This window comes from Camelus ferus, chromosome 9, assembly GCF_009834535.1.
Source record: "Camelus ferus isolate YT-003-E chromosome 9, BCGSAC_Cfer_1.0, whole genome shotgun sequence".
In the NCBI taxonomy this organism is placed as follows: Eukaryota; Metazoa; Chordata; class Mammalia; order Artiodactyla; family Camelidae; genus Camelus; species Camelus ferus.
In genome coordinates this window covers 49511453-49524759 of record NC_045704.1, presented here as the reverse complement: position 1 = coordinate 49524759, position 13307 = coordinate 49511453, and the positions used below count along the sequence as shown (strand labels likewise).

Genomic DNA, 13307 nt, shown 5'->3' with positions numbered 1-13307 from the left:
TCATTATCTCCAGTGCTTTGTTGTTGTTACTTGTTTATTTGCTTTTATTCTTTCCTGGGCTAGTCAGTTCCTCCTGAGAAGAATCCTCCTGTCACGAGTCACTGTCTAAAGACTGAAAGCCTTGTGTTGTGAGTGCTGAACAGGGGAAGAGGCCTGAGGGTCTCACACTCCACTTCCTGCTGTGTTTGGGGCACAGCACCTCACACTCACCTCTGCTGTGCCTCTTGTCCTCGGAAGTCATCTCACTTCCCCTTGCCTGTGACTGAAGCCTCCAATTCCTGCCATCCTGGATTCTGCAGTGGGAATCAGCTCCCTCTGCAGGCACTTGGGTGCTGACTGTCCTTCCTCTAGATCAGTTACCATTCATCCTTCTCATTTTCTTTGTTTTTGTGGGCTTCAGTCTTTTATGCTTTCACTCTTTGTTTCGTGGGTCTCCGATGGGGAATGAAGACAAACACGTTTGTTCAATCAGGCATGTTTATCCTGAAGTGCCCACCTGCTGTTCCATGTTTGCTCTGTACTGTCTCTGAGCTCCCTTTTGATACATACCCCATACATGTACTGCTTAGCCTTTTCCCTGTTTTTGTTCTGAAGAGAAGATGCCGGTGTGCCTGCCACAGGATCAGGTGATCCCTTAGGAGGTCAGAGGTTTTCAATCTTTGTTCTGTACCAGCTTTCTTGGAAGTTCCAGAAGCAATGTGAATTTGTGTCTTACCTGTGCTTTCCTTTTCCCTTAATCCATCCCTCCTGGGGTTTCTGCCAGAATTCTACATGCTATTTTTACTTTCCACTTCCTGTCTCTTCTGAGCAGGGGCAATTAATCTTTTTCTTCATTAGTGAGCCCACCCATCCTCGTTGATACTCAGGGGCTTGGAGTGCTCCCCGACAGCTGATGGCTGCTGAGAGGTTGATTCACCTTCCAAGCATTTTTCACTTAAAACAGAAGGAAAAGAGGTGAACAAAGGGCATCCCTGTTTTCATATCCTTTATATTGATTGGCACCTTGAATACTATTGGCAGTTAATTTTTTAATGAGTATTATTTTTTGGTTACTGTTTCCCCTTCTGACAGTTTTAATTTAGTTTCCTTCACCAGGTAGTCAGCTTGCATGGGAATTTGAGATTTTCTTCAGAATATTTAGCTAAGTGATAGGTGATGGGTTTAATTTTACACACATGAGTTGGATACAGAGCCCTGTGCCTAGCGATGAGGGACATACCCCGAACACTCAGTTGGTTTGGGACAAGAGCCTTTACATTGGTAGTTCTGCTGTGAAGATATGTACTATAGTCAAAATGCAGACTGTGTGGCAGGTTAAATGTGAAAGCAGCTAGGGGACTGGAAAAGCCTGGGAGGGGGCAGGGCTGGGGCTGAATCTGGTGGGAGGAGGTTGGACTTCCCTGGATATGGGAGGGAAGCTCGTGTCCAGAGGCAGACTCTCACAGGGGTGCGGCTCCGATTCCCCACCAGCCACCTTGAGTTACTCTCGCCATGGGTATGCCTTTCTGAGTCGATAAACGTCATGTACATCTAGGGGTTTTTGGAGCACTGCTTGCGAACCGTATGTAATTCCAAATGTGCTTTTCTCCCTGAATGCTAATGCTGTTGTATTGCTATAACATTGATGTTGTTTTCCTAGCCGCCGATTCCTATACATCGTCAATCTAGATGCCCCCTTCGAAGGACACCGAAAGATCTCGCGCCAGAGCAAGTGGGACATTGGAGCCGTGCAGTGGAATCCTCATGACAGCTTTGCACACTATTTTGCAGCCTCGGTGAGCTCATTCGAGGAGTACAGGAGAAGGCTTTAAATGTGAGATCTGGGCTGGTAGGTCTGTGTTCTCTGTGTAAAAGAGAACATAACCCTCATTTCTCAGGCAGAAAAGAGGTATCCCTGGTTCTAAAAGGAAGATAGAGGCAAATTAGAGATTTAAATATGTGCAAAGAATTGGGGGTACTGTCGGTATTTCTAAGAATTGAATCCAGATTTTGAAAGAGAAGCAGGTAGATGCCTCCATTTCTGTGTGTGAGAAGAACATGTTTTCATTAGCAGGAATATAACTAGCCAGGGCCTCTGAAAGATGTTTTAAGGAAAGAACTGGTGAGATGGTCTGGTGGGGTACCTTCCTTGCTTTCAGAGGGATCAGAAGATTCCATACACCCTGCCGTTCAAAGGAAGGGATTTTTTTCTTGGTTGAGATTTATTAGACTGGGATTCATTCTCAAAATTTTATGTGTGTGTTTATCTGTGAATTTTTCCAGGGAAAAGATGCATACGTTTTATTAGATTTTTCCAAGGGATTCGTGACAAAAAAGATCTGGTCTGGGTCATCTCTGGTTCTTCTCGCCAGGTTCTCTATCAGTGTTCTGTTCTCCTAGAACAATTAGAGATCTAAACCATTGGCTTTTTTTTTTTTTTTTTGGCACTGGGCCAGAGGGCACTATTTAGAGGAGCCCTTCTCGTCCTCCAGGGGATGCGAACATTCGAGGCAGTGTCTGGGTCTGTTCTTATCAGGAATGACAGTCTGTGAGAGGAAGGCATCTGACAAAAGAAAGAAGAGCAATGTTGTCAGCTTTAGAAGGAACGAAAATCTGCTCTTCCCCCTCGTTTCCAAAATAGAATCTGACTGTCTGACTTTAACCCGGGACGACGGGGCGGTGGGGTGGGATCTGGTTCTGGGAATGTTCTGAAAGGGTAGGGAAGGGTTGCTCCATTGGATTCCCACTCTCAGCCTCCTCCCTGTGTCTTAGGAAGGACACTCTCTCTGTTGGCTTATATCTCTCGCCCTTGGGCTCCATTGATGGGCTGGTCAAGGGTTTCTCGGCCTTGGCAGTATTGACATGTCAGGCCAGATAATTCTTCATGGCGGGGGCTGTCCTGTGCCTTACAGGAAATGAGCAGTATCCCTGGCCCCTACCCACTAGATCCTGATGGCATCCCCTACCCCCGTCGTGATAACCAAAACTGTCTCTAGACATTGTCAAGTGTCCCCTGGGAAGCAAAATCACCCTTGATTGGGAACCACAGATTTAGGTTGACCCCCTCAGTAGTCAGCCCACGTGGATTAAGACTGCATGTGTTTAAGAGTAGCAAGAAAGAGCCTTATTTTTTTCAGGCAATCATTTAAAGAGGACAATTCAGCGTCGTTTACTACAGTCACAGTGTTACATAATCGCTACCTCTATCTGGTTCCCAAACATTTCTATCATTCCGCAGTAAACCCCCCTGGCATTAAACAGCTTCCTTTCGTCCCCCCCACCCATAGCCCCCGGCCACCTCTAGTCTGTGTTCTGTCACTGTGGATTTAGCTGTTCTGGATATTTCATATAAATGTAGTCAGTACAACACAGGACTTTGGTCTCTGGCTTCTTTATCCGTGTTACAGCATCTGTGAGACCTTCACTCCTTTCTGTGGCTGAATAATATTCCATTGTATGGATACACCGCATTTTGTTTATCTCTTCATCCACCAGTGGACATTTGGGCTGATTGTTGTGAATAGTGCCAATATGAACCTATGTGTACATGGACTTTTTTGAGTACTTGGTTTCAGTTCTTTTGGGTATATACCTAGGAGTGATTGCAGGGCTTTGTGGTAAGTCTGTGTTTAACTTTTTGAGGAAGCATAAAACTGTTTTCTACAATCACTGGACCATTTTGCAGTCCCACCAGCAGTGTACAAGTTTTCTAATTTCTGACATCCTCACTAAAATTTGTTATTTCCTGGCTTTCTCTGTGTGTGTGTGTGTGTGTGTGTGTGTGTGTAATTTTAAAATTGTAGCCATCTTACTGGGTGTAAAGTGATATCTCACTGTGGTTTTGATTTGCATTTCCCTAATAACTAATGATACTGAACATCTTTTCATGTGCCTGTTGGCCATTTGTATATCTTTTTTTTGAGAAATGTCTATTTAAGTCCCTTGTCCATTTTTGAATTGGGTTGTTTGTCTTTTTGCTGTTGAGTTTAAGAGTTCTTTCTGGATTCTTGATACTAGACCCTTATCAATGATATGATTTGCAAATGTTTTCTCCAGTTCTGTAGATTGTCTTTTCACTTTCTTAATAATGTCCTTTGACATAGTAAAGTTTTAATTCTGATAAAGTTCAATTTGCTGATATATATATTTTTTCTTTCATTGTCTTTGGTTGGAAGCCAAGCATTTTCAGGAAAAAGAGCTTTGGAATTAGGCAGATCTGAGGTCAAGTCCCTTTTAACACTCCCTATTTTATCTTGAGCACCCACCCAACTTTTGGAGCCTTGGTAGCCTCATCTGTGATATGGGTGATGACACCCAGTGTGCAGTGTGGTGGAAAAGAGCAGAGGGCAGGTTTCTTAAGGTTCCTAGATCACAGAGTGGCACTAGCAGACCCCGGAAATGTCAGGAAATGTTATTATAAGATGAGGGGCTTTTCTTTTCACTCCTATTCCTATTGGAAGCTATTTTGAATTCTAACCTTTTGGCAGGAAGCTTACCTATTTAGAATTGGAAGCTGGCATCTGGCATTTCTGGATAAAAATCTTAGAACTTTATACAACTCTGTCTCTGAGCTAAAATGAAGATCAATCATATATATATATATCAGTTCAGAAATTACTAACTAATAGTAATTAGTCTATTAATAATCTTTATTCACTTTCAGTGTGTTCCATGAACTCATGATATTTAGGGAGCATTTGCTGGCTTGTCGTTTCTTTAAATGAAATGTAGTTTAATTAAAGCTTTTTTTTTTTTTAACCTTTTTCCTATTCTAATTGTGGTTTCTTCTGGCCTATTTTCCCTGTGTCTTTCTGCTTAACCCTTTAAGAAATTCGTATTTCAAGGACTCTTGTATCACCCTTTCAGTGGTGATTCTGTTTTCTCATGCATGTGTGTTTTTAAACCATGTGTGGTTGATGGATTCCAGGCATTTGATAATGGAAAGGGTGAGCCGAAAACATCCAGTGTGAGGGCAGCTGGGGAGATGGGTATGGGACTTTGGGAGTGGGGAGGTGGTTTCTTGGGCAGTGCCGGGGGGCTGGGTGAGGCTCTGTATCCTGGACCTCAAGTGCTCGGGGGTGTATCTGTAGCCTCATTTCAGCTGTAACTATCCAAGATGGGTTTTCCCTTCTTTCTTTCTTTCTTTTTTTTTGGGGGGGGGGGGGTAGGTAATTAGGTTCATTTTTTAATTAAAAAAAATTTTTAACGGAGGTACTGGAGATTGAATCCAAGATTTCGTGTAGACCGAGTGTGCACTCTACCTCTGAGCAATACTCTCCCCCCGTTTCTTTTTTCTTTTTTTTTCTTTTTTATTTTGGGGCAGGTAATTAGGTTTGTTTGTTTGTTTGTTTGTTTGTTTATTTTTACAGAGATACTGGCGATGGAACCCACAACCTCATGCAGGCTAAGCATGTGCTCTACTGCTGAGCTCTACCCTCCTCTCTTTTCCTGTTTCTTTTCAGAGCAACCAACGAGTCGACCTTTATAAGTGGAAAGATGGCAGTGGGGAAGTTGGCACAACCTTACAAGGCCACACTCGCGTCATCAGGTAGGCACAGTCCTCCACGGCACCCTGGCCTGTCTCGTTTCGTCACAGTCCCTTGGGAAGTAAAACAGAGACAGCTTCCTCCTCCAAGCTTGACCCACTGTGTTGAGTTGGCCCTGAGTGGCTGCTGGATCCTTAACATTCCTGAAGTGATGGCCTTCACCGTGAGGAACCAGCATCCATGTGGCTGTTAACCCTGATCCCAGGAGACACTGAGACAGGTACAGCCCTGTCCAGAGGAGGTGATTAGAGCTAGTTTGCTGCAGAAGAGAATGAAGTTAGCTCGAAGAATCCCCAGCTCCCAGTGTGCAGAGCCTCATAGTACAGAGACCTCAGGGCACAGCCCTTTGGTCTTTGTCCAGCAGCCATGGGGCACCACGTGGGACTCGTGCATTACAGTCTGTTATTCACTCGTGGCCTTCCAGCGGGCTTTTGGAGTGTTCCTTGATCCACCCTTTCCTTGAATCACTCATTCTGGGTGGGGAAAGCTTGACATGGAAGTAGCAGCAGGAAGTGCAGGAGTGGTGAAGCTGGCTGGAGGTAATGGGAAAGGCTAGACCCATGGCCTGTTTTAATTGTGTAGTAAGTACCTTTTAAGGCGTGAGGATGTGGGTCTGGAGGACCAGGGGCCAGCTTCCCCTCCTTGGAATCCAACATGCGGTCTGCCCCTGCTTTAAAGATGTTGGGTTTACTTCAGGTACCTGTGGTTGAGGCTGATTTAAAAAACAATAAATCATGTGTTTTTTATGTGTTTTTTCCTTTGTTTTGTACTAGTTTGCTAATGTGCGCATGTATGCGTGCATTTATGTGTGTATGTGTTTTAAGTTGAAATGCTCCATTTTGGGGGGAGCAGATGATGACTGGGGAAGGACCTGAAAGTTTCCTTCAGCGCTCAGTTAAGTCTTCTTTCCCAAAGAACTTTGGAAATTCCCAGCCTAAACTGTGTTAAGGGGCCCATTAACGATGACTTTCTGAAGCCACTAGAGACGAAATCTGCTGATGCTTTGGAACCGGACTCTGAATTTTTTCTCTTCATGATTGTCCTGTTTACTTCTTGTTTCCAGTGACTTGGACTGGGCAGTGTTTGAGCCAGATCTCCTGGTCACCAGCTCTGTGGACACCTACATCTATATTTGGGATATCAAGTAAGAACAATTGCCAGGCATAACCACTTGGCTGTGGGACAGTCTGGGACCTTTGCCTTAGAGATCAGATGTCTTAATTTGGTTTCCCCTGGATGCAGACCCTGAGACAAGGAGACCTTGTGGATATGTTATTTGGGAGTTGACAGAACTGCTGGTAGGGGGTGGGGAAGGGAGACAGGATTGGAGGATGCATCATCTACCTGGGTACCGCTGTAAACGGGGAGAGCTTCCTCTTACTGGGGGCACTAGATGCTAGTGTAAAGCTCCCTCCTCCAAGCTGTCCCACCCCCCAGAGCTAAGGAAGTAGGGGTACCATCCACTGTCAGTCATTGGCTGAAGGCTGCCGCCAGGGGCCTCAATTCCCTGGGACTTCAGTCCTGTTGCAAAGGTTTGCAAATCAGGCTTCAGGGAAATCCCGTTGGCAAAGAAACACAGGTGCTGGCATTTTGAAGTTAGGCTGAATTTTCCTGAAGTTGTGTGGTATGGAGCAGGGTTTGATGGCCACAGACACGCATGCTGTAGCAGGCAGTGCTCTGAGACAGCCGCTTCGCTCTTTGTGAGGCTTCTCCTCCCCTCTTTATAAAGGGGGCTGAGAGCCACCTCTTAGAGTTACTCTTCATGGAGCAAAGGGTGGAGGAGCACCTGGCCCAGGGCCTGGCATGTCCTAAGTTTGTAGTAAACGTCTCTTCCCTTCTCCCTTTGTAGAGCAAAGTTCCCTTCGCCAAAACCTTTAGAGGTGACTCACTGGAGGGTGTGGCCTGTAGAGTCCCCAGGATGGGATACCCTCTTCTCTGACCAGGGCGCTCTGCTCCCAAATGGTGGTGACTTCGTGATATTTTAACATTGAAAGGTAAACTGTAGGCAGAAGACAAGTCAGGTATTGAGGTGTGACGGATGAGACAGACCAGTGAAAGGGATTCTCAGGGACTAACGGTGTGCACAGCTGACCTCGCCTGCATCACATGTGGGTTAGCACTTCAGAGGTGATGAGTCTAAAAGCAGTCCCAGGGAGAGAGAAAGCACAAAATCCCAGGAAAATGAAAGAGGGGCTCTAACCCCCCCCCAGGGGGGGGAAGGACCCCTCATTTTCACAAAACAGTTGTTTTCCTGATTTAAAGAGTGCAAGACGCTGAACTAACCTGCTTTCTCAGGTTTTCTAAACAATAAGCCAGAGCTACAGAGCCCTCCTGACCCTCAGGTCATTTTACTGTCATTTCTGTCATTTTACCGTTTGTCGTGAACCTTGGAGCCTCCCTCTCCAAAGGAGTTTTTTTTTTTTTTTTTTTTTTTAATATTGTGGTAAAAAACCACAAAACAAAATTTACCAACTTAATCATTTGTAAATGTGCAGCTCAGTAGTAAGTATATTCACATTGTTGTGCAGCCAAGCTCTAGGACTTTTTAACCTTTCAGACCTGGAAATCTGTACCCATGAAACAAATCCCCATTTCCCCCTCCTCTTAGCCCCTGTCGGCCACAGTGCTGCTCTCTGTCTTTATGAATTGACTACTCTAGGTACCACGTATAAGTAGAATCATACAGTGTTTGTCCTTTTGTGACTGACTTATTTCACTTAGCATAATGTCCTCAAGGTGCGTTTACGTGCTAGCGTGTGACAGGATTTCCTTCCTTTTTAAGACCTAATAATAATCCATTGCATGTCTAAACCCTAGTTTGTTTATCCGATCATCTGTTGTGGACACTTGGGTTGCTTCCACCTCTTGGCTCTTGGGAACATCCAGAGTGGTTTGTCACTCCACCTTTGTGATGCTGGTGGAAGATTCTTGCAGAATTAGGCCTCCATGACTGTCCCCTTGTCCCACTGGGAGAAATGACACCAGGGAGGGGTTCTTTTGGCTCCCTCCACCTCCGTGTCATAGTCACCCAGCCCATGCTGAATCATGTTACTTGTTCCCTGGGGATATGATGGTATGATCTAAAATTCAGACAGCCTCAATTGCAGTGGCTGAGAAAGTTCATCCCTCTGGAAGGAGACGGGCTCCTCTTTATACTTCTTTTTAAAGCCCTTATGATCCCACTGAAGTCTAAGAACTGGCTGAAAGGAAAGTGAGGATGTGCGAGCAGAGGGTGAAAAGCACCAGGTTGGGTGGTGGCAGGTGAATGGGCACTTGATTTCTGACTTTTGCGTTTCAGGGACACAAGGAAGCCCAGTGTCGCACTGTCTGCTGTAGGTGAGTGTCTACTCCCCCTTCCTCCCCGCCCCGGTCCTTGTCCCATTCCTTCCACGGCTTCCACACACTGACTGCCCTGGGCCCCGTCCATGGCTGTGTGCACCTGTAAGTCCTGCATCACAAGGGTCTTGCTTCCGCGGCTCTCAGAAGTTAGAGTCTGGACTGTAGCATGTGGTCAGGGACTTATTTCAGAATTCAAGGGTAGGAGCCACACTGGTTTCTTTTTAAACTTTTTATTGTGGAAAATTTCAAAAGTTGGTAAGGCTAGAAGATGTATTGCCTTGAGTTCATCCTCCAGCTTAAACAGTTGTCAGCGTACAGCCAGTCTTCTTTCACCCGCTATCCCCCCCACCCCCATCCCCTTTGGGATTATTTTGAAGTAAATCCCAGGTATCTTGCCATTTCATCAAGAAGTATTTCAGCAAATATTTTTTACAAGAGAAGAATTCTTTAAAAAAAAAAAATCATTAGCATACCTGAAAGTATTAACAGTAGTTCTTTAATATCATCAAGTATTTAAGCAGTATTCAAATTTTCCCAGTAGTCTCAGTAGTAGTTGTTTGTTTGTTTTTAACAAATTATTTGAAGCAGAATCCAAAGTCTGTATTTCTAAGTGGTTAATATATTTCTCATCTCTTTTAGTCAGTAGCTTTCTTCTCCCTCCCTTTGGTTGGTTTGTTTTTCTTTTCCTGCAGTTTATTTGTTGAAGAAACCAGGTTGCTTGTCCTGTGGCTTCCGCACAATCTAGTTTATGCTGATTGTGTCCCAGGGTGTCATTTAATATGGACATACTGAAACTTTGAAATTCCTTTCTGATCTCTCTGTTTTCATCCCTCAATTGGAATGAACTATTATTGCAGTTCTGCACTGGGGCTGTTAACAGGGGCCTCCTAAGTAATACAGCGCCTTCCTCCAACTTCAGGGGTCTCCACCATCTGTTCTTAGATGACTTAAGATGCCCTGTGTCTCGAGGAAAAAACACAACTAACAAATAAGCAAACAAATACCCTCACCAAAACTTAAGCAAGGATAAAATGTGAGCCTTAACTCTATTTTCTGTTAGATTCTAAGTCCTTGCTTTAGCTCTCACACTCTCTAGACTTCTTGGATTAAGTTATTCTCCAAAGCCCTGGATCTACTATGGTGTCCCCAGTAATACACACCCACCTAAAGGGAGAGGTCTCCAAGCAGAATTGTCATGTGTTGTCTGAGCAAGACAGGAAGAGGAAGGACAGCCATGGTGCTCTGGTTTTAACTTAATTAACTTGATTATTTTTAAGAATCAGCTAGAAGTGCTGATATGTCCCAATTTTCCACCTGTCTCAGCCCCTTCTGGCATCTTACAGTACACCTCCTCTCTTACGTAGCTCTTTTGTCATTGTAGTTACCTCCTGCATTGGTAGAGGACTGAGTTCACATGATGCCGGGAGTGTTCCCTTTCCCCGCCTCCACACAGGGCTAGTGGCCGTGTCTAACTGCTGATGGGGAGTCGAAAGTGGGCGATGCGGGGGGTGCATGTAACTTTCTGAGGGCAGAATTGGGCAACACTGGGGCTTATGCTTCAACTGAGCTTCAGCTGGAGGCTATATTTTTCCAAGACTATCCCTCAAAAAGCAACAACAGCAAGCAAACCAACAAAGCCAAAGTGGGAAGGGGCAGGCTTGGGGCTGAGGCTCCTCTGATGGGGAGCACAAGCTCGGTGATGGAGATGATGAAGAGCCAGGCTGTGTGATGAGTCAATTACCAACCAGCAGAGCCCTGCTGAATGGCTGCTCTGTAAGAAAGCACATTGCCCTGCTGATTCTGCTCGGAGGGAATCTGAAGATTTTTTTCCCTTAGTGAGATTAGTTCCTCAATTAGGTGACTCTGATCCTGTTCCCTTGTGTTAATTCATTTATTTCTTGGCTTCATTTTCCTTTAATGGTGGAGCTGATGCAGTCATAGAAACTTGAAGAGTTCTGCTCTTATTCATCCGGAACTCATTATCCAGCTCCCCTGGATAAGCTCCACTCTGGTTTCAAAGGCGTGGAGGGCAACAGCTTTCTTCCCTCAATTTTTCTTTGCAGCGGGTGCCTCACAGGTCAAATGGAATAAAAAAAATGCTAATTGCCTTGCCACCAGCCATGATGGGGATGTACGGATTTGGGACAAGCGGGTAAGTAAACTCTTTTCTCTTCCCAGGGGCTGTGAAGAGAATGTTATGAGTGGCAGGACCTATCTTGAGCATCCAGGTTTCCCTGGACAGCATGATTCATTGCCCTGTTAAGATCCTAGTACCAGATGATACTTGCTTCCTGATCAAATTGGTGTTGGAGGAAGTTAGCAGAGTGAGGTATTATGATCAGTGGTTAAGAAAATGAACTTGGCCTGACCTAAGTTAGAGTCCTGTTTTGCTGCCTCCTGGTTATAATATCAGGTGAGCCACATACTTTTCCAAGCCTCAGTTTCCTTATCTTCAGAATAAAGGTAATAATAATGAGTATATCACTGAGGAGGTCAAGCTGGTGGGACGAGGCACTATTCTAGAGTGTTTGGCAAGCTTCTTACCACTGCCTCAGATTGCAAAGTGAAACCTCCTTGTTCCAGGACCTATACCGTGCAGAATTAAATCACTGAGACGGGATACTCAGCATGCTTAAATCCTCCCTTGAACTCCTGCTGTGCCTTCAGCCTCAAAAGAGCCTGCAGATCATATATTCTCCCTGCAGCAGCCCACTTAACTGTCAGGCATGAAGGAGGTGCAGGGTCCTGGGCTGCTGCTGTGATGGAAAGTCTGTCGGAAGTTTGGTGTGTTGGCATTGGTGAGAATAATGATGCAGGAAAAGGGCCTCCCCCATATCTAACTCCCAGATGATTGGCTAAGAATGCTTAATTCACAGAGCCGTCAACTTCTGTAAGATCTGGGGCGTAAATTCTGCTTTCTGTCCTGTGAAACCTGAGGCTAGAGATCCTGCCTCTGGGGAGGATGTACTGGTAGTTTTCCTGAAACTTGTCCAGGGGCTGTCCTAACTCAGATGCTGACCGTAAAGTCTCAGCATCACTTCCGGTGCCCTTCCCCTCCTAGCAAGGAATAAGGTCATATAGCTGGAGAGGAGAAGGAAGTGATGTAGAGATTGGGAGGCTGCTAGATTGGGTGCCTGGACCTGCTGGGAAAGGGGTGTGCTGGCCCAAGCCCTCTGCCTGAGGTAGCACGTACATGACAAGGTGATTTTATAAGTAGAGGTTGGATAGGTGCATCTTCTGTGTGTTAGTTTTCTCTCTGTCCCTTTAGTCTGGTAATAGCCATTCTTAGTCCCCTTTTATTTCTTAAATTGGCAGTTGGTTATATTCATTTTGTCACTGGCATAGCATTTAAAGATAGTAAATGGTATAAATAAAATATTTGGTTAATTTGTAGTACATGCGTATTTGCTTCAGATTGTTTTCAAAGCCATAGGCAAAATTAACAACTTGGTATTTAGCCATGAACTCTCTGTTAGTACGTGTTTTCCGAAACAGTAGCTCTGTTCCTTATAGAAATATACTACAGAACTGTTCCTTTCTATTCTTCTGATTGGTCCGCTAGTAACCCTGACTTCCCTCAGCAAGCCTTTTATCTATTTTATTTAATGGGGTTTTACTTTTTGGGGGGGTGTGGTGGGTGGGTGGCTATTAATACTTAGGAATTCTGCTCAAATGGATTGTAAAACTTGTTGGTCATAGCTTTACTTCCCTGACACTTTGTAGTGTCAAAGCAGCACTGTTGAAAGCAAGCATCACAGGCTTAAAAGTGTACAATATCAGTGGTAATGTTGAATTTTCACTGAAACTGGTGGATGACTAATAGTACTAACCTTACAAAGTGTTTATTATGTACAGGCATCGTTCTAAGAACTTTATGTGTATTGATTCAGTTCTCTCTATAACTAGCCTTTAAAGTAGGTACTATTATTACCCCCATTTTGCAGCTGAGTAAACTGAGGTGTAGTTTATTGCCAGGATTTAAACTCAGGGAGGTGGGTTCTGGAGATGGCACCCTTAACCTCATAGACCAATGCTGATTATAGAAACTAATACATGCTCTTTGTAGAAAATATAGAAGAGAAAATAAAAATCATTCATGGTCCTGTTACTCAGAGATGAGTGTTAACATTTTAGTGTTTTCTTGTCCTTTTTTAATCATAGTTTATCATATGCATAGTTATGCATACTTTTTTCATTCAACATTACAACAAATGCATTTCCTTCATGTTATAAACTCTTCCTAAGTATAACTTTTAGTGGCTACATCATATTGTATCAGATAGCTGTACAATAATTGGTTCTAACATTAATTATTCCCCGCTTATTATTTATGTTGTTTCTAGTTTTCTAGGGTTCCAAATAACACCAAGATAAACATCTTTTATACCTAAAGCTTTTTGTGAATTTAGGATATTCCCTTAAGAAAGGAAAATTTTAAATCTC

General features: G+C 44.2%; 1 protein-coding gene across 6 annotated transcripts in view; it reads left to right on the top strand.

Annotated features, from left to right (window-relative positions):
* WDR59 (WD repeat domain 59) overlaps positions 1 to 13307 on the top strand; it is a 102869-nt gene that overhangs the window by 10483 nt on the left and 79079 nt on the right. For all 6 annotated transcript variants that reach the window (XR_004322514.1, XR_004322515.1, XM_032486740.1 and 3 more), the window contains exons 3-7: positions 1640 to 1775; positions 5442 to 5527; positions 6589 to 6669; positions 8824 to 8861; positions 10928 to 11016. Coding sequence is in view for 4 of the 6 variants with exons in the window: in XM_032486740.1 (XP_032342631.1) it covers positions 1640 to 1775; positions 5442 to 5527; positions 6589 to 6669; positions 8824 to 8861; positions 10928 to 11016 (430 nt within the window). In the remaining 2 variants the exon portion in view is untranslated. The remainder of the gene's footprint in view (positions 1 to 1639; positions 1776 to 5441; positions 5528 to 6588; positions 6670 to 8823; positions 8862 to 10927; positions 11017 to 13307) is intronic.